Source organism: Lissotriton helveticus, chromosome 4_1 (genome assembly GCF_964261635.1).
Source record: "Lissotriton helveticus chromosome 4_1, aLisHel1.1, whole genome shotgun sequence".
Lineage (NCBI taxonomy): Eukaryota > Metazoa > Chordata > Amphibia > Caudata > Salamandridae > Lissotriton > Lissotriton helveticus.
Window position 1 is genome coordinate 1,780,191,074 of NC_136063.1, and position 27,450 is coordinate 1,780,218,523.

Here is a 27,450-nt window from a genome sequence, read left to right on the forward strand (position 1 = left end):
GGAGATTAAACATGAACTACAGCGCCCAGAATGCCTCTAGGCCACGCCCATGGAGGCAGGTCCGAAGAATGTATTTAAAGACTGAGGCGTTTCTTCCTGTTTTTCATTGTGCCACTGAAGAAAGGATTTGCTTCCTGAAATGCGTCTGGCAAGGTTTATTGAGATGCGAGTTGGTTTCTTAATGTGCTCCTGCTGGCAAGCTGTCAGAAATAAACGAGCATATTTCTTCTCTGGGTGGCCTCATTCCGAATTGGTTTCTGCAAGTGTTGGATATATATATATATATATACACATATATGTATTTGTGCATACTTCTTTAAAAACAACGTAATAGCATGGAACTACAACATTCAGCATTGCTCCTCACTATGATTGATTTATGCCTTAATAACAACGTCTTTTTGTTTAACCATGAATTATATTAGCAACTTTGTTGAACTGCCATGGGCCTTTCCTTTTCACCAAATTACGCTAACTTAACAATGAACTGTTGGGAAAAAGAGATCGCAAGGGGGACAGAAAATCAATAGGCGCTTCACAAAATCGTACTGTAGCTGCAATGTATAAATGATTTATTTATAATTTGGAACTGCAAAAAAGAGGAGTGCTGCATCTGTGCAGCATATTCACTTTGTTCTCCATATGTTCCTCGTGCAGTCTTTGATGAAATAGCACACTTGATTTCAAATAGTTTAGATTCAGAAAACTAAATGATACCATTACTGAGTTAAGACTAGATTTACAAAAATATGCATGCTCAATGGTAACAATAGGTCTGATGTCTGAAATTTCCATTCATACAAAGTGGTCACAAATTGCACACCGAACTTTAGCGAATGGAAACAAATATTGTGAACCAACCTATGAGCCAATGGGTTGGTTCTGAGGAAGTAGCCAGAAAATTAAAATAGCCCCCACTTTGACATAAAGCACTGATGCCACCAAGCAAGTGAACCTAGTGAGTAGAACCCTCACTAGAACAGCTCACTTGTCTCTTCCATTCTTGCATATATCCATTCATTCTTTCTCTGTTTCATCCACCTGCTGATATCCACTATTCAACCTCTACATTCTGTCATCCTTTTATTCTTTTATCCATCATTCAATCTTTCCCCATTCTATCAATCCACCTATTCATCCTTTCATCCACCCATGTTATGTTATGTTATGTTAATTGTTTATTTATTCAGCGCACGTACGCCCGTGTGCTTCATGGCGCTATTGAACAGTGGGTTTGAAGACATACCACAGCAAGGCATTTTCGGCAGTCATCTATTTAGAGTATGCCTGTTTAAAAAGCCAGGTCTTGTAAGCATGCCTAAAAGAAAGAAGGTTTTCAGTTTGTCGCAGGGATTGTGGCAAGGAGTTCCAGAGGGAGGCTGCAAGGTAGTGAAAGCTGCTGCCACCCTGATATTTTTTCTTATACTGGGGTACCAAAAGTAAATCTTTATGGGCTGAGCGAAGGCTGCGTGAAGGGATATATTTGCATATCAGCTGCCTTATAAATTTCGGGCCCTTATTTTGCAAAGCTTTAAAAATAATACATCCGGCCTTGAATGCGGCTCTCTGCGCCACAGGCAGCCAGTGTAGTTCTTCTAAGCCTGGCCTGATTGACAGCCACTTAGGTTGCTTGTATATAAGCCTGGCTGCCTGATTCTGCAGATACTGCAGTCTTTTAAGCTGATCAACTGGAAGGCCCAGATAAAGACTGTTCGAAAAATCAAGGCGGGATAAAACCAAGGCGATGACTGCCTGAATCAGAGCCGAGTGGGTTAAAAAATGGGCGATTTTCCTTATCTTTCTCAACTGGAAGAATCCAGAAGAGACTACCGTTCCTATCTGGCTTTTCAATTAGAGATCCTCGCTGATGGTTACCCCCAGACTCTTGACGGAGTGAGATTTACCGGGGGGATTTCCCAAGTCTAAGGGCCAAAAATGAGGGCCCCAGCTGATTTCGCTTTTCCCGGGCAAGACAAGTTCTGTCTTGCCGGGGTGGAGCTTAAGATGGTTCAAAGTCATCCAGCTTTGGATGTGGGTCATAGTGGCTTGGAATTCTACAACTGCATCAGGAGAGCTCAGGGAAAAAATAAGTTGTAAATCATCTGCGTAGTTGTATATCGTGACATTGTGATTTTTCAAAGAATACAACAAAGGGCGCAGATACAGATTAAATAATAAAGGGGACAGGGAAGAGCCCTGAGGAACTCCACAAGAGGTACTGATTTTGGGGGCTGTGAACATACCTAACCTCACAGATTGAGTGCGTTCAGATATGAAGGACTGCAGCCAGCTCAAGGCAGGGCCCCTGAGGCCGGCCTGTTCGACACGGTCGACCAAGATGGAATAGTCAACCGTGTCGAACGCCGCCGAAAAATCAAGGAGCACCAGAGCCTGATGCAAGTTGTTATCAGCATTGGTTCTTAAAGTATTCTGGACTGCAAGTATAACTGTCTCTGTCGAGTGGCAGGGACGAAACCCTGCTTGATTGAATTCTAGATATTCAGTAGATTCAATAAAATTGGAGAGACAGTTGGTGACATGGGCCTCCAAAATTTTCGATAGGTAGGGTAAAAGGGAAATAGGCCTATAATTTGTTAGGTCCAGTGGATCAATGCCCAGTTTTTTAATCAACGGGATCAGTAGTGCATGTTTAAAACTACTAGGGACCTTACCCTGAGTAAGAGATTCATTAAGTAAGGGAAAGGATGCTCTGGGGAATGGTGCGTCCTATTTCTTTAAAAATGTAAGGCGGACAAATGTCGTCGGGCGACCCCGATTTGACTCGTGTGAGGAGTTCAACAAACATTTTTTGATCAATAATAGGAAAAGTGTATAGTGTCAAAGGATTGTAAAAAATATCATCTAAAAGGATAGGGGTAGGAGAGCTAGTTATATTTTGTTTTATTTTTGCAATTTTTTCACTGAAAAAGTGGTTCAATGAATCACAGAATTTCTGTGTGGGAACTGTGGGGGGAACTGTCCTGTCGTCATTGCACAAGTCGTTCACAATGCTGAATATTTCTTTAGATCTATACACTGAATTCAGGATTTTTGCAGAGAAGTATTCAGTTTTGTGTTGAAGCAGAACCTTTTGGTACGCCTTTCTAGCAGAACAGTAAATTGCCATATCAAGTGGTAAATAGTTCGCTCTCCACTTTCTTTCTTTTTGTCTGATTTCAAGTTTTAGTTTCTTTAGGTCTGAGGTGACCCATTTATGAGCATCGTTCCCTCGAGATCTACTAAAACTAATCAGGCGGGCATGACAGTCTGCGGCTTGGCGCAGCCACTGAGTGAGCATAGTTTCGGCTGTCTCTATGTCTTGACTATGCACGGGGAGGGAAGAGTTCAGTGAGTTTAAAAATGAGGGTAGGTCTATGGTTTCCCATTTCCGGATTTCTCTGCCTGCTTGTAAAATAGGTTTAGGGGCCCCCTTGATGGAAAATGAGAAATAGATCGTGAAATGGTCTGACCAACTGCAAGGGCAAATGGACTTTAGCTGTAAGGGCAGATTAAGTGACCAAATATGATCTAAGCTGTGGCCCTTCTGATGGGTTGGGGTGTGTATATGCTGGTTCAGGTTAAGATCGGTTAATAGATCTGTAAGTTTAGCTGCCTGGGGGTCCAACTTTGCATTATCGAACCAGTAATTTAAATCCCCGATCAGAAGAATTTTAGAATAATTGGTAACATGAGAGGCAAGTTGTTCTGTTAGAGTTAAAGGAAAATTGGCCATCGACTGGGGTGGGCGGTACAACAGAACCAGTACTAATGCTCCACTGTCAGTGTCCAGCTTAATGACGATGTTCTCCATATCTGGAAGGAGTAGAGACGGTAGTTTTCTAAATTGGTGGGATTTGAGAATAATAGCTGCAACTCCGCCGCCGGTTTTCCCAGGTAGGCGGTTGGCTGGGAGAATGTAGTAATCAGATGGTAACGATACGAGTATGTCTGGTAAAGAGTCTGGAGTGAGCCATGTCTCAGTCAATAAGAGCATGTCTGGTTTCTCAGACGGTAATAGGATTAAGATATCGATCTGGTGTTTAACCATCGACCGAGTGTTGAGGTAAATACATCTGAATTCTTGTGTAGGGCCGGTGATAGTTGGGTTCAATATATTTATAGGTATTGGATCATTAGCTGAGATATTGGTGTTCACTATCTCCAGCTGAGAAATGCGCTTGAGTGTGTGTGGGGATAGTGGGGGGTGCGAGTTAGCATTAGGTTTGAATGCGATTAACTCAGAAGAGGAGTAAATGTGTATTTGGCCAGAATCCGTGGCCCCTGGTCCCGGACGCGCGCGGACGGGCGCAGATGGGCTTTACTCAGGCGCAACTCCGCGCGCCTTCGTCGCGCCCGCTGCGCTCCCGTTGACACATGGCGTTTTATGGGAGTGAGCCTCGGGCAACTGGACCGCTGACTCTGGTTCCAGTGCTCTTCAGGCTCCTCCCAATATGGCGCCCGCTCTCTCCACCAGACCGGCACAGGGAGCCGCGGTAGGGGAGCCGCCCTCCACACTAACGGCAGGGGAGCCGCAATGGACCGGGGCAGAGAGGGCCCTAAGCAGCAGGTAGGATCACAAGAATGTTCGGCCAGTTAATACAGTACGGTACAAATCTTAACAGCGAGGCGCCTGCCTTTAGATCTGCAGAGCGCCGCAGTATTGATGAAGCAGAACTTTAAAAGCAAACAGGAAATAATAACAAAATAAGATAAGCAGCCTAAAAATTAGAGTGCCACAAATTTAAAATAATTAGATTGTGCTGTAGTAATTGCCCTTAGACGTGCTGCCTTTCCCAGTGGCACCAAGCAGCTGCCACCAGCCTGGAATCCACGAAGGCAATAGCGTGTCCCTGACGTCTTATGGGAGTGAGCCTCGGGCAACTGGACCGCTGACTCTGGTTCCAGTGCTCTTCAGGCTCCTCCCAATATGGCGGCCGCTCTCTCCACCAGACCGGCACAGGGAGCCGCGGTAGGGGAGCCGCCCTCCACACTAACGGCAAGGGAGCCGCGATGGACCGGGGCAGATGGGGCCCTAAGCAGCAGGTAGGATCACAAGAATGTTCGGCAACTTAATACAGTACGGTACAAATCTTAACAGCGAGGCGCCTGCCTTTAGATCTGCAGAGCGCCGCAGTATTGATGAAGCAGAACTTTAAAAGCAAACAGGAAATAATAACAAAATAAGATAAGCAGCCTAAAAATTAGAGTGCCACAAATTTAAAATAATTAGATTGTGCCGTAGTAATTGCCCTTAGACGTGCTGCCTTTCCCAGTGGCGCCAAGCAGCTGCCACCAGCCTGGAATCCACCCATCAAATCTGCTATCCGTCATCCATCTATCCTTCCATTCACCCTTCCATATATACAATCTGCAATCCATCTACTCTGCCATGCATCCATCCGCTCCGCCACCCATCGATCAATCCCGTCTGTGATCCATCCATCTACTCTTCCCCTTCCATCCAGCCACTCTGCCGTCCATCTGTCCATTAACTCTGCCGTCCATCCATCTACTCAGCCATCTGTCCATCTACCTACTCTGCCATCTATCCATTGAGACACTCTGCCATCCATCCCTACACTCTGCCATCCATCTATCCATCTGCCCATCTATTTTGCCATCCATCCTTCCATCCGCTCTGCCATCCATTCATTTATCCACTCTGTCATTCATCCATCATCCATCCATATGTCAATCAATCCATCCTTTCATCCACTCTGCCACCATCAATCTACTCTGCCATTCATCCATGGTTCTGTATTCCATCCGTCCACTCTCCCATGCACCCATGCATACATCCATCCATATTCTGATTCCATCCATCCATTTGTCGACTCTCCCATATATCAGTCCACTCTGTCATCCATCCATCCATCCATTCTGCCACCGATCCACTCTGCTGTCCATCACATCCATCCATCCCTTTACTCTGCAATCCTTTTAACTGTTTATTACCTATCCATTCATTTGTGCATACATACATACATCTCTTCACTCTGTCGGCTTTTCACCTGTCCATTCACCTATCAATTTACTTACTCCTCCATCCATTTACTGTGCCATTTTCCACCAGTCCATCCAACTATCATCCACTCATTTTTTCACTCCGCCCATTCATCCATGCATCCTACTTTTCAACCTTCTTTCCAATATTCCCCCGTTTTATTTCCCTGTACTATTTATTATGTGTCATGTTTCCTTGCTCCTGCTTGCTCTTCTGCTGATTCTGTATTCCATTGTTAATGATGAGCTTTCGTCTGTCAAGTTGCAAGCAGAAGAAACCCAAAAATACAACCACCACTCGCTGTACCAGCCAGAGGCGGGGTGGTGGTGTTCACGACACCCCTGGCTGGTTCACAAAATTTGAATCACAGTGGTTGCTGGTGAATTTACCTCATCAGTTTCTATAAGGCAGGTTGCCAATTGCAAGTCACTACAATCGGGTGCTGTCACAGAAATTGTGACCTCCTGGAGTTAGCATACCACCATGTTTGTGATTACATTTAAATAAAGTAAACTTTTTTTTGTTTACATGCAGTCTGTTTTCCTTACAGAAACTTGGACTGTATTTGAAATGAAAAAGTTTTTTTTAATTAGTTCTGTTTGAGAGTTGTCAGTGGTCCCATAGACCACCGCCTACTCCTCAACAAACCAATTGCACAGCAGATACTGGGCCCCTTTTTGATAACTTTTGTTTACTATTACTATTGTCTCTTCCATATGACTCAACTCACTGAAACTACGTTTATCCTCTGATGGATCTTGTATTGTGCCACTGAGGGGTTGTATGTAGGACATCTACATCCAGATAGCCAATGAGGATGAGGAATTGAATAACCGATTCACAAATTTGTAATTAGCTTCATGTTTATGACCCTCAATACCAGATTATATAAATAAAGAAGTATTACTGCTACTCCAAACGTTTTGAAGAAATGTAGCCAGATTAAAGTTATTCAAAACAATAATTCCGTTTAAGCAGTACAAAACAATAACATTAGTACCTGATGGTCGGAAATTTCTCTATGCTGATCTCTCCCTGTCTTTTATTAATCAATTGAAATGCACAATCAATTTCAGGAGACAAGTCACGATAAAACAGTCTATAGTTAGTTAAAGGTAAATTTATCGAAGATATCCAAAAAGGGCAATATATCATTAATAAACATTTAAGATCCAAAGAGTGCGGGACAGTCTATCAGTTTGTGCTAGCCAGAAAGTGAAAAAGAATCTTTGAAATGTTCAGTGAGGACATGAGCCATGGCAGCTCATGAGTAGTGTCCGATTGAGAAAGAGTCCAAGATGGGCACACACAACGTATGCCAAAGCCAGGAAAAGAGCAAGTAGAGTCCACAAAAGTAACCAATGGAAAGATGCAGGGAAATCTTCTCTAGGGTCCGTAAGAGAACCATCGTCCATCAATGTATAATATATCCGCTAGTTCTGGAGTGACACCTTTCCGGTCACCTCATTGTGGCAAACCACTCAGTCCATTGATCAGATCGCATAGGATGATTGTCATGCAGCATAAAGGAAGGAACATTATAGAAAGAGGTGGTACTGATCAAGTAAATTGCAAGATAATCCGGCATCCGCAAAGTCCCAAACAATGATCCTTTAGCAACAGACACAAGAGTGAGTTCAAGAGGACAGTTTACCATAGCAGATGTTCCCATAGCAGATGTTCCCAAGGTATAAAACTTTTGTTGCAAACAGTCCTTGTAAGTGAGATAGAACTCTTCGAGTAAGAAACAGTTTTGCATCACATTGAAAGTTTAGGAAAATATCTCTCAAGTGTAAAACAAAGCAGAGTAGGAAAATGCAGGCCTATAATAAAGGTAATTGAAAATGTGCACAAAATAAACTAATAGAAATATGCATTTCGTAGGGAAAAACAATATTCCACAAATCTATTCAACTCATAAGCACTACAAATATGTTATTTGTTGGATTGCTAATAGTAGGCATATAACGTGTGATTCGTCCCACCATACTTTGCCTCCCTTTTTGCCCACCACAAAAAGACACCATACAAAGTGTCTGGTCTTCACTGCGTAGTCTTTATTAATTCTCATATAACGCTCTCTTTATTTGTTGATGCATTGTCAACATTAAACCAACTTTAATAAACCAATCCAACATACATTGATACAGTGGGTTGTGCAAAATTCGTTTGCACCACAGGTTACAATTGTATTTACAATACAGGATCTCCAGAGCCACCTTGGATATGGGTTGTACCAGCAGGCCACAACCCATCTCCATTGCTTCCATTCCAGGTAACTACCTGTCGTCTATGCCCTAGACGTGTCCGCCTGGTACTGCTTTGCGCCTTTCCTTGCGCACCAGCTTTCCACCCCCTTTCCTCAAATTGCTTCTTTCAAGTACCGGCATCTCGGGTAGGGCCGGAGAGTCCAGGACCACCAGCAGGACGGACCCCTCTCCTGCCAGCCCGGAGCCCTATTGACTGCCCTCCCTGTTCCAGGATGAGCCAGTCCCAGCCAAAAAGGAGTCCCCGCCATTTTCTTGCCCGGGACCCCGCCAGTTCTACCTTTAACAGGGATGGGTGGGTGGGCAACTTGCTTCTAGCTGCAACCCGCGGCGCCCGAGGCAAGAGGACAAAGATGGCTTCTCCCTCGTGCTCATTCCTCCTATTCTTTTCCCTGGGGGAGGCTGCCTGCGCACATAGGTGACGCAATAAGGGTTCACCCTACCTCCTCATGTTTCCTGTTGACCACTCCCCTGTGCCCTGGCCCAGCCTCTTTCTAGCCGCCTCTCGCTCTAAATGCCTGTTAGAACTGGGGGTCTCTAGTTGGCAGAGGTAGGTACCACTGTCCAAATAGGGACCCTTGCTTCTAGTCAGGGCAAGGAGATAACCCTCTGAGATAACCCCTGCTCACCCTTTAGCACGAGCACGAGCAGTCTAGACTAACCAGAGGCAATGCGTAAAGTATTTGTACCAACACTCACAGTAACACAGTGAAAACACCACAAACTGACTCCACAACAGTTTAGAAAAATAAAGGTATTTAATCTAAACTACACAAGACCAAAACGACAAAAATCCAACATACACAGTTCAAGAATATGGTTTTAGGGGGAGGAGCCTAGCTCGCGACCGAGATGGCCGCGCTTTAGCTCGGCTCCGTTCGCCCGCCTGTATTTTCACATTTATCCTGCTGTTATCCTGCCCCGGGAAGCCCTCTTTGCTGTGTGGTAGTGCTACGACGCCCTGCAGGCACTTACCTCTTGTTCCGGTTGTCCTGGCTGCTGTGGATCCGGTGCGGTGCCCCCGATCGTTTTGGGGAGTCGGAAGCGGACTGGCCTGGATCTTCTTGCCGGCTCCCGGGCCGGACGGAGCCTGCGGTGCTGCCCTTCGGGGCGCGGTGAAGGTGGTCGGACGGCCGTTGTTCGTGTGGGCCGGAGGTCCTTCCTGGCTGATTCCCGTGGGGAGGAGGCCTTTGGTGGAGGCGCTGCCTTTCGTTGCCGGAGCTCCTCGTGTATCCGGCTTGCTCCCCCTTTGTTCTCCGGTCCGGCCATTTTGAATTTACCGCCCGGACTCGGAGAACGGGTCCGGTGGCGTTGGGTGGCCGGTGAGGTCCCTTTCTTCTGGTGGCCCCCCTTCCTGCCCGGGGTGCTCTGCCGCTGGTCGGCGCAACTACACTTGCCTTGCCGTCGCCCCGGCGGAGGTTGGCGGCCGCGCGGCCTTGTTGGGCTCTCAAATGGCGGCCGACCCCGATTGTCTTGGCCGGGCCTGGACGAGCGCTGGGGGCCCGCCGCATGGCCCGGGTGCCGGATACTGTAAAGGTTTTCCTACACTTAAGGAGGTCCTGGATGCCCTGCTCTCCTGGCGACTCTTGGTGGCCGCGCCTGTCATGACTTCGGAGGTGGTTCCTCGCTGCGGGCCTCCCGGGCCCCCACGGCCGGATGTGGCTTTGCCGGTGCGGGGTGCGGCTGGAATTAGCCTGGCAGAATTGGCCCCGGCTGCGTCCGCGTCCGTGGGTGTGCGGAACTTGATGGCGCCTCCTCCTCCGGCTTTGTCTCCTTTGCCTCGGGCCCGGGAGCTGGATTTTGCTTGGCCTGGCCTTCATGACTCGCCCGTTTCCTTTTCGCCGCCACTGCCCGGCGATCTCTACTGTGCTGGCCCAGATGGGTCGGTTTCTTTGGACATGTCCTTGGACCTGTGCCTGCATCGTTTACTACACTTCGTGACTTTCCTGGATCTTCCGTGTTGTACTTCACGGGTATTTTCTGGACTGCCGTTGGATTTTCCTGCTGTCTGCCTTCTGTTCTTCGTGACCTGGTCCTCTCTGGATTGGACCGTTCCCACTTTGGACAAACAGGGACAGGGCTGATGTGCACTGACATCGGCATGCGGTAGTCTTGTACTGGCTTGGATGGTCAACGTGTCCTGGTATGGTTATGTGTGACTGTTTGGTGCTCCTGGACTGTAACCTGATAATCTTTGGCTTCCCGGGTTCTTGGACCTTCGACTCAGGCGGGTGGCCGGGTGCGTTTCCTCCTGTCTCCCGGCCCTCCCCCGTGTATGTGTATGTATGTGTCTCCCGTCCCGTGTTCCCTTCCCTTGCCCTTCCTGTTTTTGTCTTCTGTTTCCGACTCAACTTTGCTCTGCTATATTTCGGGTTCTAATTAGGGCGACAGGCACGCTGCGGGGGGGTAGGCCGTAGCCTTCTGCAGGGGTGCAGGGTGGGCTTTAGGGGTGGGTGGGGGGGGTCTGTCTCTATTGGGGGGTCCTTTTCCCCCCTTATTTCTTCTTTTTTTGTTCTATGGCTCTTGTGTATTCACCTTTTCGGGACTCTGTCTCCTCATGTGTCCCCCTAGGGAATTTCTGTGGCGTTCGTATTCCGGTGTGTGTCTGATTGTGGCCCGCTGGTTATTTTGGTATTGACTTTTTGGTATATCACTTGCCGGATCATGTTGTCCTGCCTTGTCTCCTGGGGGGGCGTGATTTGGTGGGAGTCCCTTCTTTCGTCCCCTTTTTCCCTCTTTCCCTTCCTCCTTTATGGGGGTCTCTTTATTTTCGTTGGGGTGCGTATCGTATTGTATTTTGCAATGGGGGCCTTTTTGGTTCTGTCTCCTCAATTTGGGTGGGGGCGCTGAAGGGTGAGCGCGGTTTGACTGATGCCATTGTAGCTTCTTTGTAATCCGATTATGTGTATATTCTTTGGTAGCTATGTTTGTATGGCTTTTTGTCTCTCCTGTGTTCATAAAATGGCGGCTTGCCGCGGCCCCTCCCCTGTTGTTTCTTTCACGGCCCGTTATTCTTCTGTTCCCCCGCCCCGTATTAGAAAATTAACCTTTTGTTATCCTGTTTTTGCTGATTGCTCGATGGCCTTTGTGGTTTCTCCTGTGCTCCTGGTGTCATATCCTGTGAAGAACTTATTCTCCTTTGCTACGTTTTTTACCGTGTGGTGGCCAGCCCGTGGGGTTGTAGGCCCGTATTTGTGAGCTTTCTTTGTACAATAAAGGTTTAAAAAAAAAATAAAAAAAAAGAATATGGTTTTAAAAGAGTTCTTAAGGTTGCGCTAAAATTCTTTAGGTTGCGATAGAATTCTCTACGTTGCGATAGAATTCTCTACAGATGCGTGAAAAGTTCACAGTTGCGTCACGTTTACTCACAGTACCTTTTAGTTGCAACAAAGTTCCAAAAGCAGAAGCTGGTGCGGTGGAAAACAAGCAATGCGTGCTCCCTGAGACCCTGGGGAGGCGTTTGCGACAGCCCCGCTGCAGCAGCGGGCGTGTTGCAACGATTCCGGTCTGTATGGGGAGGAAGGCCACTTGTATGGATTCCGGTGCGTAGATTCCGTAGGAAGTCTGTTCTCGCAAAGGCATGATGTGACGATCTCGTAGAGGCTGCGACAATCTCCGGGGCGACGATGCGCGGTCCAGCGGTGATCCTCTCTCTCGCAGCTCCTCGATGCGATGGTTCTGCGACGATGCTCGCAGCGACGTGATGCGGTCCGCAAGCAAGTGGTGCGGTGATCTCACCCAGCGACGACAGGCTCTGCGACGACACTCGCAGCGATGTTCGACTTTCCCGCACCGTTCTGGTGTGTCCCGCAAACAAACGATGCAACGGCTCTGGAAGCGGCGTCCGGCGCTGCGACGATCTCGACCTTCGTAGCGGCGGGAAACTTCTCGCACTGTCAGGGATGCACTCCGCAAGCGAGCGATGCAACACTTTTCAATTGCAAAAGTCTCTAAAGCTTAGTTTCAAGTTTCCCAGCACAGGTACAACTTCCAGAGGCCCCACAACTGGATCAAGCACTCTAGGAAGGACAGAACTCTCTCAGCAGAGTTCAGGGTAGCTGGGGGTGAGGTCCTTTTGTTCCTGGGACTTCAGAACAGGGAGCCAGCTCTACTCAGGCCCTTGGAGATTCCTTCAAGACAGGGGACACAGCTCAACAGCAAAGTCCTTCCCCTCTCCTTGGCAGCAAAGCAACAGGTCAGTCCAGCAGAGCAACAGCAGGACAGTCTTCCTTCTTCAGAGTCAGCTTTCTCCTTGGCAGAGGTTCCTTCTTGATTCCAGGATGATCTAATTTTCTGTTGTCAGGAGTCCTGTACTTATACCCCTAAAGTATTTGTTCTCTCTGTGCATGTGGGCCCTGAGCCCGGTCTGAACCAGTTCTGGGTGTTTCCTGAGTACTTTGTTTTGCTGGCTTCTTCTTTCCTTTCAGAGTGAGGGGCAGGGTCGTCAGCTGCCCAGCAGGAGGTGGAGCCAGCATTGTGGAAGGCAGGCACAGCCCTATTCAGGCCCAGGTGCTAACTCCTCCCACCACTCCAGTTGCAAATGCAGTCATTCAGCCTAGGGCTGACTCAGCCAGCCTCCTGGGGCATCCCCAGCCCCTGTCACTCTCAAACCAGACAGTCAATACACAAACAGGCCAAGGCACACAGAAGGGTCAGACAAGAGAACAGCAACTTTCTAAAAGTGCTGATCTCAAACACAGGATTTAAAAACAACCTTTCCTAAAAGATGTGTTATTAAATTCTGAGTTCAGGGATACTAGATACTTATGTCCTATCTGGTTCCTATGGGGAGAAATGCTGTTAACCACTGTAGCCAGCATCCCCCATGTTAATCTATGGAGCAAGCTAGCCTTACAATAGTGAAAAACGAAAATGGCTGCCATTCACTATCAGAGCATGTCACCTGCACTAGTACATGCTCTACCTTTTACATACACTGCACCCTGCCCAGGGGGGTACCTTGGGCCTTCCATAGGGGTGACTGATGTGCACAAAAAGGGAAAGGTAGGCCTGGTCAATGGGGACACTGGCCGGGAGGACATGGCAGTTTCTAAACTGCACATAGGCACTGCAGTGGCAGGCCTGAGACACCATTTTAGAGCTACTCCTGTGGGTGGCACAATCAGTGCTGCAGGCCCACTAGTAGCATTTGTCATCACCAGCCCTGGCACACCCAGTGCACTTTACTAGGGACTTCATGGTGATACAAATATGCCAAACATGTATATCCAATCAGAATAACACTTTACATAGGGAGCACTTACACTCTGGCACTGATCAGCAGTGGCAGAGTGTCCAAAGCATCTAAACCAGCAAAAACGAAATCCAGTACAGCATCAAAAAATACAGGAGGTAGAGGCAAATAGATAGGGGAAAACCACGCCAAAGATGCCAGGTCTAACAATGCCACTAAAGACCCCCCTCCCCTAGACGCGGGTGGGGGGCATCTCATAGTAGGCATATAACGTGCGATTCGTCCCACCATACTGTGCCTCCCTTTTGGCCCACCACAAAAAGGCACCATACAAAGTGTCTGGTCTTCACTGCGTAGTCTTTATTAATTCTCAGATAACGCTCTCTTTATTTGTTGATGCATTGTCAACATTCGACCAACTTTAATAAACCAATCCAACACTCATTGATACATTGGGTTGTGCAATATTCGTTTGCACCACAGGTTACAATTGTATTTACAATACAGGATCTCCAGAGCGACCTTGGATATGGGTTGTACCAGCAGGCCACAACCCATCTCCATTGCTTCCATTCCAGGTAACTACCCGTCATCTATGCCCTAGACGTGTCCACCTGGTACTGCTTTGCGCCTTTCCTTGCGCACCAGCTTTCCACCCCCTTTCCTCAAATTGCTTCTTCCAAGCACCGGCATCTCGGGTAGGGCCGGAGAGTCCAGGACCACCAGCAGGACGGCCCCCTCTCCCGCCAGCCCTGAGCCCTATTGTCTACCCTCCCTGTTACAGGATGAGCCAGTCCCTGCCAAAAAGGAGTCCCCGCCATTTTCTTGCCCGGGACCCCGCCACAGGGCGAGGAGCCAACTGGCGCTCTCGGCCTCCCCCCCAGCAGCTACTTCCCTTCCACATCCGGGGCTACCGCCCCCAATATAGTGTAACTGAATGATTCGACCCTGCATTCCTGATCACCAGGAGACTCCTGCCAATAACCATGTTAGTACTCTCCCCAGACAGTTATTGTCGGCTTATTTTGGAGAGTGTAAACCTGCTGCTACGCGATGTACTGAGATAACCATGCCTCCCCAGCAAGTACCGTCTATAATACGGCAGGCATATATTTGATATCCTTTGGTTGAAGCACCAGCTCCCAAACTGCCCCCTTTTGCTAATCGATGACCTTTTTGCCCTTAAACTAAGCAGTGGCATCACAACCACTTTAGAAAATTATTCCACCGGGTAACATGTGTGCCATTGATCCAGACCCTCTCGGCCCCCTGTATGGCGCTTTCCGACCACCGTACCCATACCCGACCCTTGCTTGAAATTGGTGCCGAATAAACTTAATCAGGCCTGCAGGACAGAGTATATAGCCTATGTCACGTCACACGCCCATATGCGACATGAACTTAGCACTGCTAAACCATTACCGCTGCAGTATTGAACGCACTGCTTAAAATCAGATGTAAATTGCCAATGAAGTGCAGGTAGTATTCTCAGCTCACTATGGCATATTCAATGACCGGACACATAGCAACCGTTAAAGTACTACCACACCGAACACAAACTGCTCCACTCTTGTGAGCGGTACTGAATGTTGGCTATCCCGGATGTTCTGCCAGTTGCCTTCCGGAGATCATGTTACCGTCATATCTGTGCAGTGCGCCTCCCACCATCACATGGAGGAAAAAGAAAACAAGCAGTCAGTGTTTGGTAGTGTACTCCTTTGAAGGTGCACTTATAAATACATAGTAGAAAGTACATTTTTTATCAACCCCTGAGCAGCTCCACGGCACGAAATCTGTAGTTATCATACCCTCTGAAGCAGCTCATCCCCCAAGCGTGAGCTATGTAAACACCCTCTGCGTTACCCCACCAATTCTTAAATCACTCTTTAAAAGCACCACTCTGCCTGTTTAGAATGCCTTAACCCCTGCAATAATTGTGCCTCTCACGTAGCAGCTATTAAGTTATTGATTCCAGCCCTGCCAGTGGCCCCAAGTCTAACCCACCGAAGCCACTGGTTAGACATTCCACTTTTCATCAGGCCGCCCCTAGGCTCCATATAACCTCAGCTGGCGACATCAGCCATACCCCCTTAACAACCTGGCACCCTGGTGTCATTGGACACCACTCAGCTATGCTTCACATTTCGTGCCCTCCAAACGAACCTCTTGGGCAGGATTGGTTTTTTTGATTTTTTTTTGGGTTGTACTTCTGCACTCTGCCCACTGAATGTTAGTTGTGTTGCACACCATTAGCCCTTACTAAAAACTATTGACACGTAAAAGGAAAGAAAAACTGTGGCCCTCGACCAAAGCAACCCTAATGATGGTTGATTTGGTAGTATTCACATCGCCTGGGTATTATGCCACAAGATAAATCGCCACCCATTATGGGATGCACTTTAAAATGCCAAGGCCCACTCCGTGATAATTGTGTTGCACACTGCCAGTCCTCCCCAAGGACTGCCGATGCATACAAGGAAATGAGAAACTCTGTATATAAATATTTGGCCATTCAGTGTTTCCTTCCCCAAGTCCTCACCGTTAATTGTGTTGTACCATAATTCCTCACTCCGATATGCTGATTCCATTCCCTACATTACCTGTGGATTACCTCCCATTTACATTGCCACCAGCTATTGGTACGAATTTTAAAATGCTTTCCCTTCCCCAGGCCAATTCTTTGTGGATTGTATTGTACACCATAAGTCCCTTACGAGAGACTGCTGTAGTTGAAAGGACAAGAGAAGCTCTGCATAAAATTATTTGGCCATTAGGCAAATCCCAATGATTCTCCACCTTGTATTGGGATAAGCTGGGAGCTCGTTGCAAAGAAAAAAAAAAAAAGAAGTGCTGCATAGCAGCGGTTGGCAATTATGCAAGACCCAATAAATCTCCACCTGTTTTGTGGGATGAGCTTCCAAATTGAGGGGCATATTATCAAGGACCGGTGTTAAAATTATCGCCGTTTTATCGTCAGGAAACTGCCGATAAAACGGCGATAATGGGCTTGATAATACACCCTTGTTAATTCCCATAGAAGCCCGTGTTCTGATGTTGACATGGGCTTCTATGGGAATTAACAAGGGCGTATTATCAAGCCCATTAGCGCAGTTTTATCGGCAGTTTCCTGCCGATAAAACTGCGATAATTTTAACACCGGTCCTTGATAATATGCCCCTGAGTACCTTCCAAAAGCTCACTCCATGCACCTTGTGTTGCACATCCTCAGTTCTCGCTAAGGACTTACTGGCACAATTCCCCACATTGCCTGCAGATTATGTCACAAATGAATATCAGGTATTATGTCACCAATATATCTCCACCCGTTTTTGAGATGAGTTTTTAAACTGACTCTGAAACCTTTTTAATACCTTAGCGAGCTAATGAAATGCTTAAGCCTATGGCAGTGTACCCTAGGGAAATGATCTAGACATTGGCTAGCTCCCTTAATGACGCACCAGGCAACCTTTAAGATCCGGCATGAATGAGCAGATTAGCTTGATTGTTTTTATGTTATGTACATTCCCTAAAGAGATTCCTTTACTCCGGTTATGGATTTAATTTCTATGGCAACGATTACACATCTTCTTGGCGATAGCCCTTCAAAGATCAAGCCATAATCACTGACCGGCATTCCTAAATAATCATGGAACAAATGCAGTTACACACATATTTCTTCCATCACTACTGCTGTTTTTAACTACTGATATAGCTAGCAATACCCAAGAGCAACACCACCCACAGTATGCAAAGAGGAGACGCCTGGCCTTCCCAGGAAAAGAAGAATTGTCAAAGGCCCCCTACTGCAGCTTGTGTACCATGCAACAAGGAGAGATCCAGAATGCAGTCAGGCCTTCTGTGGTAGCTCAAGTTATTCCCCTCATGTGTATGAGTCCCGCTGAGGCAGCTTCCCAAGCCTCCACCCAGACTCACCCGAATACTTCACACACCTTTTAAAAGACCGTGTATCGGCTAACGAGGTGCTGTTGGGTTTTCACCCTTTCCTCGAGTCCCTGCATGTCCATTCTGCATATTAATGTACAACGGTAAGCTGGAAATGGCCAGCAAACACAACTGCGCATAGGCTCCATCCAAACAAAAACCCCGCCCAGTGCGGCGGCTTGTGTTTGGTACTTTTTTGTAACATGTACGCACCACTTTTCTCTTGTAACACACGGTTTGCTACCTCTCACATTTTGTTTGCCTTTGATACTTGCACAAGTGCCACCATTGCCTATGTAGCATTTGTTCTTGTGCCTGAGTGTCTAGCATATATTGCAGAATTATACCTCTAATTGTACTTTGTTTTCTCTTGTAACCTGCACACTTGTCACTTTTTCCTCCTGTGCACTTTTTGCTACCTCATTTATTTTGTTTGCTCACAATTGTCACTTTTACCTCATGCAATTTAACGTCTGCTTTTGTAACCTGTTCACGTGTAATGTTCTCCTCATGTATCAGTTCTGTTCCTATTGTGAAGCGCTCTGACGCCTTTGGGTAAAGTCCGCGCTATATAAAAACGCATAAATAAATAAATAAACCAACGGAATCAAACAAAAAGGCGCCATTACACGAGCGTGCTCCCCCACCCCGTACCCCGAAATGCAAAACCTCCATCATGATGCCTGCCTCCGGGTCAGTCAGGGGGGGAACGTCACTCTTTACCAAAAGACGAGCCATACACCTCCCCCACTCATCCTCCCGCCAACCAACAAACCTGCACATTCTCCTGTCCCACCGAGGCCATGATGGGAACCGGCGACCAATCAGCAAAACATGCACTCTGACATATGAAACAAAAACCCGAGCACATCTAGTTTAACAGTAACACCTGTTATCAATATTCTTTCTTTTACATACAATGCACTGTTCTCGTTTCATACAAAGAGCCCCAATACCACTGATGCAGCCATGATGTATGCATTAGAAGCCAAAGTATTTTGGACATACAGAGTTTATCGATAATTTGGTGCTTTCAAGAACATGGTTAAATTAATGTTTCGCTGTTTTATATAGCGCTACCTCGGCTCGAGGGAACTGAGGCGCTTTACATGAGCACCGGTTCACATTCATACAGATTTAGGGGACCCATAGCAATGGCGATGAGGCAACAATATAATAGCTGGATGAGAGAACAGACAATTTCTCTCTTTTTTTCCTTTTCTACAATATTTGAAGCGCCTCGTGCAGCAGGTGGCCCAGGCTGCCTCCCAGTGCCAAGGGCGGTTCAGAGGTGCACGTGCAGAGATGCACCATGAGATGGCAGCAGGTCCTCGCCTCTCAGCCATGAAAGTCACCGGTACTCAAAGCAGCCGCCGCTAGGGCGATGCTGCACATTTTGCGCCCTCCAAAAGGAATGGAAAACAATAGTTGACTCTTGAAAGACGACCGTCCTCGGTGCCCGAAAGTGTGCCAACCAACATCGTGTTTTCGAAGGTGCCACCAAGTCGCCTCAATTGTCATTCCATAACCAATTCCTTTTTGGGAGAGCAAAACAAAATATTGGGGAACCCACCGTCACCCTGGAGAACGCAACGGTGGTTTAATTTACAACAAAAGTAACGTTGATACAGCGCTCCATTCCACTCCTCCCGCCTCATAGCACTTCAAACACCGCATACTACAATGAACCGACTACATAGGTCTCCGCCTGCCGACCTCGGACAGGTAAACGGACAGGTTGACCCTGCCCCGCGTCAAGCTCGTGGCCCCCCAATCATCACTGATATTAACGGCTAGCGTTAATTCCACTTAGCCATATTGAGAAACAAATCAGATTTAAATGCCATGATACTCTGTAATTGTGCACTGAGGCCACGCCGCCAGACCGATAAACACGTATCTTACACAATAAATGACAAAAGGCCATGGGCCTTATTTATGAAGGCCTTGCGCCGCCGGTGCGTCACTTTTTCCTATGTTAAAAGTGACGCACCGGTGGCGCAAGGCCTTCATAAATAAGGCCCCATGTTTCCAAACAACTCCTAGTCAAGGGTTTGCGGCTTCCAAGCGCTGTAAGCTGCTATTTCCACTGTCACCCCACGTCATTGTACAAGGAGTTCCAACGCTACACTCTCCAAGTGGCCGTGATTCCCAATATGCTGCAGAACACGTTGAGCCCGCCATCCGTGCCCACATCTCTCAATTCTCACTAGTTTTTACAATGCAGTAACTAAGTTATCCTACATTTATTTCTCATGTTTCTTTAAAGTGTGGTTAGGGCACGTTTGTTCATAGGTTACTCAAAACGTCTCATCATCGTTTATGTGTCAAGCGAGGTTTCTGACAGCTTTTTTAGCTGTAACACCAACAAACTTTTGTTTACATTCATAAAGTGGTTTTGAACACCTGGCTAAGTGTTATAATACTTCACATTTAATGCACATGATTGTACTTATTTTGCGTATTAATCTAAACAAATACTGTTTTGTTTTTCAGAATACTCCTGTGTTCCTGTTTACCATACTTTCCACCATCGGCTTTTCCGAGCCAGTCATAGAAGTTAATTTCTCTGTTGAGGAAGAGCGGCAGCGAAGTGTGTTTGTTGGCAACACAGGAACCCAAATCCACGTAGGACACTCACACGGAGCTACACCATCCTACATACTTCTGAATGGAGAGGATTATTTCCGCCTCGACCTAGACAATGGTGATCTCTACACAACAATGGGACGCCTCAACAGGGAAGCACTGTGTCCACACGAAACATTAGATGTGTGCACAATGCAGGTGGATGCCATCATCTCGTCAGACACCTACTCAGAAATTGTCAAGATGAAGATATTGATTTTGGATGTCAATGATAATGCACCTTATTTCCCGGAGAGAGACATCATTATTCATGTGCCAGAAGACGCTGTGGTGGGCACGCGGTTTGTTGTTGATCATACTGCCACGGATCCGGATGTCCAAGAAAATGGCGCCCTACACTACCATTTGGAAAACAGTGGTGGTATGTTCAGTTTGGACCAAGGGAGTGCAACGCTCTTTGTTGTTCTAGAGAACTCTGTGGATCGCGAGTTGCAAAGTAGCTATCAAATGACGCTAGTAGCTACAGATGGCGGGATGCCCCCTTTGTCTGGAAGCGCTGGGTTGACAGTTTATGTCGATGACGTGAACGAGCATTGCCCTGCATTCACATCCCAGGAAATAATAGTGAACCTTCCTAAAAACGCCTCTTTGAACAGCATTGTAGTCCAGGTTTTTGCAACAGATGAAGATTATGGAGAAAACGCTGAAATACACTACACGTACAGCAACAGAGTTTTGGAAACATCGAAAAAACGTTTCCACTTGAGCAGCAAAACAGGAATTATCACATTGTCTTCCCTAATAAATGATGAAGTAACTCTGCAACACAAACTTACCGTTTTAGCCACCGGGCCTGGTTGTGCCCCGGCAGTGGTTTTCATCACTATAAACGTCTACGAGGTAGTAACCAGGTCACCAAAACTGGAGCTCAGATTTATAGCTGAACAAAAGGATGAAGCGGTTTATTTAAGAGAAGATTACCCTCTTAATGCCGTCTTTGCAATATTAGAAGTTATAGACCCAGACCACACTGTAACTGAACCTTGCTATATTGCTGAAGAGACCCCTTTCTACCTAAAGCCGTATGACAAGTCACAGAATATGTATGGGGTGGCGGTAGCGAAACACCTCGACTACGAACGAGAGAAGTACTACAACGTGACCATAATTGCGAAGGATGGTTTTGTTCGAAATCTACTTCACGAAATCACCCTGCGAGTCAATATTGAAGATGTTAATGACAACGACCCCCAGTTCACACAGAGCTTGTTCGAAACATCCATCCGGGAAAATAATGAGCCCGGAGCATTTGTCATTAAAGTTTCTGCAGCGGATGCAGACTGCGTGCAGAGCGGAGGAATCAGCTATCACCTTGGAGAGCGCGCTCCATCTGTGTTTGCGCTTGATAGCTCCTCCGGGATTCTCACCGCGCGCGCTGACCTTGACAGGGAAAGAGATGCACGTTATACATTTTTAGTGGTAGCCGGGGACCGAGGGGTTCCTCCGAGGAGCAGCACATGCACAGTAGTTATTAACGTCTTAGATGAAAATGATAATGCACCTATATTTCCGACAGATATAACTTTTTTCATTCCAGAAAACTTTCCTGGCTCGGGAGAAGTTGGCGTCATTAACGTTACTGATGCCGACGCGGGTCAGAATGGTGAAATTCTGATTGCTATTTTGAATGCCACAATGATGTTTAGGATGAATGACACGCGTGTTATCTTGAATCAAAACGCCTCTGTAGACTACGAGAAGGAGCAGGTTCATATATTTTGGGTTAAGGCGAGTGATCGGGGTTATCCTCCTCAATCGTCAACAGCAAAAGTGACTGTTTTCATTTTAGATATGAATGACAATTTCCCAAAAATTGTATTTCCAGAGTCGAACTTTTCTTATGTGCTGGTGCTTCCAAACGCTTCCAGAGGTTCAGCCATTGCTAGAGTCCATGCTATTGATTATGATGATGGTCTGAATGGGGTTGTGACCTATAGTGTGCTGAGCGCAGGCGTGCCTACGTCAGATCTATTTGGAGTCGAAGCAGCCACAGGCAATATTATATTAGAGAAAGAATCCCAGAGCATTCATTGTGGCCTTTACCATCTGTTTGTTAAAGCAAGTGACCACGGGCACCCCAAGCCACTTCATTCCATTGTCCAGATCAACATTATCCTCAATTCCAGCATAAGCAACAGGAGCTATTTCGAGTCTCTGATCATGACTCAAACTGACGCCAGCGACAAAGGGCAGCCATTTTTGTTGAGCCCGTGCCCACACACACCACCTGCATCCCTTCTCTCCCTGCCTATCACGGTGCCGGCTGCCATTGTGGTTACAACAGTTTCTGCCCTGTTTTGCATCTGTGGGGTCTTCATGTTCTTTCATGCAAGAAAAGGGAATTCGCAGAGGAATAATCAGAAAATGGATGTAGAACTTCCTCTCAGAATAAACCGCGAATACCCGTCAAAGGACTGGAATGATGTGCAATGACATTTACTTGTGAGGTTTTTAAACATATACTTCGTTTTTGAGATTGAACAATCCTGATAAAGGATTGATGTATTTATCTTCTATGAATGATATGCACAACAATATGGTTACTAATAAATAAGCATTAGGAAAGTTGTTACTTGTCCGATAGACCTACAGACGATATGAACATGCATCCCATATTGTCGGGAAGGGCACTTTGCAATCACACATAGCCTTTCACTGACACTATTGTATTCAACAGGCAAAAAGAGTATCTTGTGCAGAAAACCAGGTGCAATTTAAAGATGTAGACTGTTAGACATATGAGTGTTTCATATAAAGTCTACTGTATTTAATCACTTTACATCCCTAATTAGATATATCCCTAATATCCTTAACTTGTCGCCCAAATCATGAATGACAAAGAAAAGTGTTTGGCAGTATCAGAAGTGCAAGGAGTTTCTGGGACATTTAGACATCCTAAGTATAAATTAACATAAAGAAAAGCAGCAGGAAGTGAGAATGTAGTGAGGAAAATGAAGAGTTGGGGTGAAATTAAAGCGAACAGCTTCAAACGGAAAACAGTACTGTGCATTTTATCCTTCAAAATAAAATATAACATTTTGAAAAAGATTTCTCAGTAGATTAATTCTCTTGCACCAGACATCTACGTATCACAGTTTGAATACAGGCGGGCGGGATTCAGCATCTCACAGTTTCGATAAGTCAGTAAAATTCAAATGAAGAGGGCAGTTGTGTAATTTTCTCTCATTCCGGAGGACTTAAATTCTGTTGGTCTTCTGCAGGTTTTTTTAATGACATACATGTAGGAGAGTAGGATCTGCTTACTTTGGTTCCCCCCACTTTTTGCTGGTGTTTCACTGTTTTTTTTTACTTTAGTCTAGCTGCATCCTCTTTAAATTGATTTCATGTACTATAGGTACACTTCAGTTTGGTTACTGGCGTACCCTTGTGAGTCCCTGATAGATGGTACTCTAGGTACTAAGGGCATAGGTACCCAAGAGGCCTACCAGGGGCTGAAGATGTATTATGTCACCCCTGGGAAGCCTTCCAAAATGACACCACAGGCCTGCTACTGCAGCCTGGGTAAGGTGGTGCACGCACCCCTTACTAAGATATAGGTTACCCATATCTACCTTTAATCACAGACACATATAAACCTAACAGTCACTTCTATGGCAGGCCATATCAGTCCTGAAGGCAGAGTGCTTGGTTTTGAGTGAGAGGGTGCCCAAGCATGAGCAGGGCCACTCTCCAACTTTCGGAGCCTATTTTCTGAGGCTGTTCTGTGATGCAGCCAGACCATATACTCTTAAGGGCATTACAACCTTGCGGTAAATGCTAACTTTGGAATGGCTGCATGGAAACATGTTGTGTTTCGTGGCAAACACCTTTGAATCCTACCCCCCCGCCAGTCATGGCAGCGCGAGTAGAATTCCACCCTTCTTGAGGGAGCGACATGTACACACAAACACACACTGGTCTAACCAGTAAAAGAGCACTGGCATCACAAAATGGATGCTGCAGCCAAAGAGACGAGTCCGGCCTCCTGCTGCTGGATGAAACTCCGGCATGGGAGGCCTGGACAATAGATTTCCTGTCACAGGACCCAGACAGGCTTTTGTGTATTGTGGGTGCACTCTGAGAGTGCTTTGAAAGTCTGCACTGGGGGCACATTTGGTGTACCAGGGCATATTCCAGTTCAAACCGGTTGCAGGGGCTCCCAGCCCATGCTCTGGTGCGAAACTTTGGGTTTTTAAGAACCGGCACAGAACCGGTAACCCAGCCTCGGGTTCTCCTGAGTCAGACCTACAGAAACTCAGAGTCTTCGAGGTGAAGTCCAAGATTAGTTTATTGGCTGCAACCAAGGTAACAGGGTCCTAGAAGTACAATACGGGTATATTCTCAGGAGACTGCACACTTTCACGAAGTCAGGCTTCTCTCTTTATACATGATTTTCAGCCTTGGGCAAAACATTCCTTGAATTCGTGGTATTTCATTTATAGTTACTGGTTACAAAAGAAAAGCAGAGTCATGATGACATGTACATTTCATGTCGTGCTGCCCATAACAAATCATCCGGCAAGGCCCAACATTTCATCAGATATCGCTGGACCCCCAATAAAAACGGTCACCTCCCCATCATAAAGCAAGTAAAGAAAAGGAGTGGAGAAAAAGATGTGAGCGAGATATGGCAGGTGTGCGTGCTCAAATGGTTTTATGGCTGGTTGAGCCTAGATGCTATCTTGCTCGGTCACTGGGAGGGAACTGACCTAACGAGTTCGGCCTGGGGCAATGGTTCTAACTTGTACTGAGGTCAGGGAGAAGTCGATTAAGGAGTATGTGTCCTTGTGGAATCAAATTCAACTGGATTAAGGCCAATGTAAAGGGCAACATGTAAATGGGAGCTAAGGGTTCAGAATGTAAATGACGATTTCGAGGTGGAATCGTCACTCGAATACGCCGAAAATACATGTACATGACGTACTCGTCATTCTCGGTCTTTTGATACCAAATTCGTCCTATTTCGATGAAGTTTTTATTCTCGAGTCCAGTACTATTATATGAATCCAGATTTTCAGAACCACAGACCCTCCTTTTGCCCTTACATAGGCAATTAATCTATCCTCATGTTAGTCTGAGTCCAGATCTATATTCCTAAAGTCATTGAGATGTTGCTGTAACATCATTCTAGTGCTTAGTTCATTTCTTGACACAGGCTTCCTTACACATGATGTAGCACAGAGGCCACATATTGCAGGAGCACACTGTATGCATAGACAGAACAGGAAAAGAATGGCTAGGACCATCCCAATGACCATCAGAATTTTCCATCCCCAGGCAGATATCAGTTCCCAGAACCATCCCATTAACGACCAATCTCCTTTATCCACATGAATAGATTCGGAAATCTTATGTAGTTTGGAGATGGCCCTGTACACTGTTGGAGCATTATCTGGGATGAAAATGCAACAACTGGACTGGATCAATTTGCATACTCCACCTCGGTCCGCAAGTATTACATCCAAAGCGACCCGGTTCTGAAGGGTCATAAGTCGATCCGACTGGAGCTCAGCAGTCAGGTTACTAAGGGCACCAGCAGTTTCAGTCACGGTGGATTCAACTACCCTTGTCAATTGCCTTATGTTCCTGCTGTTAGCCATGGCTCCCCAGAACGGCAGAAAACCCATTGCAAAGTCACCGAATTCTTGACCTGCAGTGTCTTCTTTACTCAAAACACCTCTAACTATCCTTGTCCGATGGTAATCCGCCGCTGCTGTGTAGGTGGGAGGTAACAGGAATGAGACAAAACATGAGCCCGAGAAGTCAGGGGGCAACCATGTATAGGCTCTATCATGGCAGATGAAATAAGTACCCTTAGCGGCTAAAAACGCAGGGGAAGTCTGAGATCCAAAAACATACGTTTCTGTACAGACACTCTTCCCTAGCTGAGCTCTGGGATTCTTGCCAATACCTTGCAGACACAGGTGACCTTGATGGGGTATGATCCAGATAGGGGACGATCTCTTGGCTTGCTGTTTCTCACTTAATGTAGTGCCATATCCAGTCACGTTCCAACCTACATATGCAAGTATCTCATCATCCGGGGTATCTTCGTAAGAAGTTACTTCCTTGATCATGTCAACTATACCTTTGACTAGGGCCCTAGTCTTGAGGTTGTCTTTTACAGAATGTAGGGGTTGGATTTCTCGTGCATATATGAACATTGTCCTATATGCCCATACTGATCCATTGTGACTAAATGGCAGGACCAAATAGGGGATACCTTTGTCCGTTGTGTGAGGCATGAGACCACACACCCAACAGTTAGTTGTGTTCATTACAAGTTGGTGTTGGTGTAATAACTGAACGAAGGAGGTATTAAGGAACTCTAATCTCCTATTTGATTCGTGGTCAGGCAGAGGGTGGAAAGAATGAGAGGAAACAGTAGGAGGAGGTATGGGTGATGTAGTGGGCGCAAATGTCACATGAAAAGAGAATAAAACATAGCTTATCAAAAAGACCATTACGCTGAATAGCATAAAAATACACACTATTATAAAACTTTTCTTCGTCATCGTGTTAAAAGGTCTGTGCTTAAAGTTCATTTGTTTGGCAGGCCTCTCCACATCAGGAAACTCCATCCTCTCTAAGGTGCTGCCCGCGGTGGTAGGTTGCCTCTGCTAAAGGATGCTTCCGTCAGTCTAGGGCAACTCCCTTGGACCAACCAGAACCAGCGACCTAACGTCGTCAGCTGCACCCAAAAGTCTTTAATCAACCGCGACCCTAGCAGCGGAACCCGGATGGCGGTTCGAAAAACAAAAATAAGCAAGTTACCTAGATGGGAGATCTGCACTTTCAAAAATAGGATTTGGGGAAAAAACACATTTTTTTATTAGTCCACAGGTTTTTCTCTCGGATCATAAAAGAAATCACTTTTACTTTAGTCTGTTTTTCTTGGTCGCAAATTGTAGCGTCTTTTCCCGGGTACTGTCTGGTCCAGAAATAGTAGTTCAGGTTCCACAGAGTTCGATTGTTCTGGTGGTGGCACAGTTTCTCGAAAATTTTTCTCGCTTTCACAGTCAGGGTTGGTTTCTTTTACACGTTCATCAGTGGTGCGCTCTGAGTTGGTGCCTCCTTTCTGGACCCATTGGTCGTGTGGCAGAGGGAAGGGTATCTTCTTACAATGGATCCCGTGGACCCAATTGGCCTTCCCCTCCACCCTAACAGCCGACCTTGTAGACAGGAGGACGAGGTGAGGCCCGGTCCATCTGGGCTGGTCGTTTCTTGTTCTTTGAAAGTTGCGGACAAGCACCCATGAACCGGGGTCAATGGAGTGACCCGGTGTCTCAGAGACCGGAGGCAAGGTGTTGTGGACCTGTTGATATAAAACACGCAATTTAGCCGTCAATTCATACAAATAGTCAAGCAAAATAGGGTGTTGCAGCTCGCTAAAC

At 46.4% G+C, this 27,450-nt stretch overlaps 1 protein-coding gene across 1 annotated transcript in view; it reads left to right on the forward strand.

Moving 5' to 3' along the window:
• Nucleotides 1–23,133, forward strand: part of LOC144827680 (protocadherin-20-like) — a 114,207-nt gene extending 91,074 nt beyond the window's left edge. Inside the window, exon 3 of the mRNA XM_078685911.1 lies at nucleotides 19,904–23,133. Within this exon, the coding sequence (XP_078542037.1) occupies nucleotides 19,904–22,489 (2,586 nt within the window). The 3' untranslated portion in view covers nucleotides 22,490–23,133. The remainder of the gene's footprint in view (nucleotides 1–19,903) is intronic.
• Nucleotides 23,134–27,450: the final 4,317 nt, after the last annotated feature.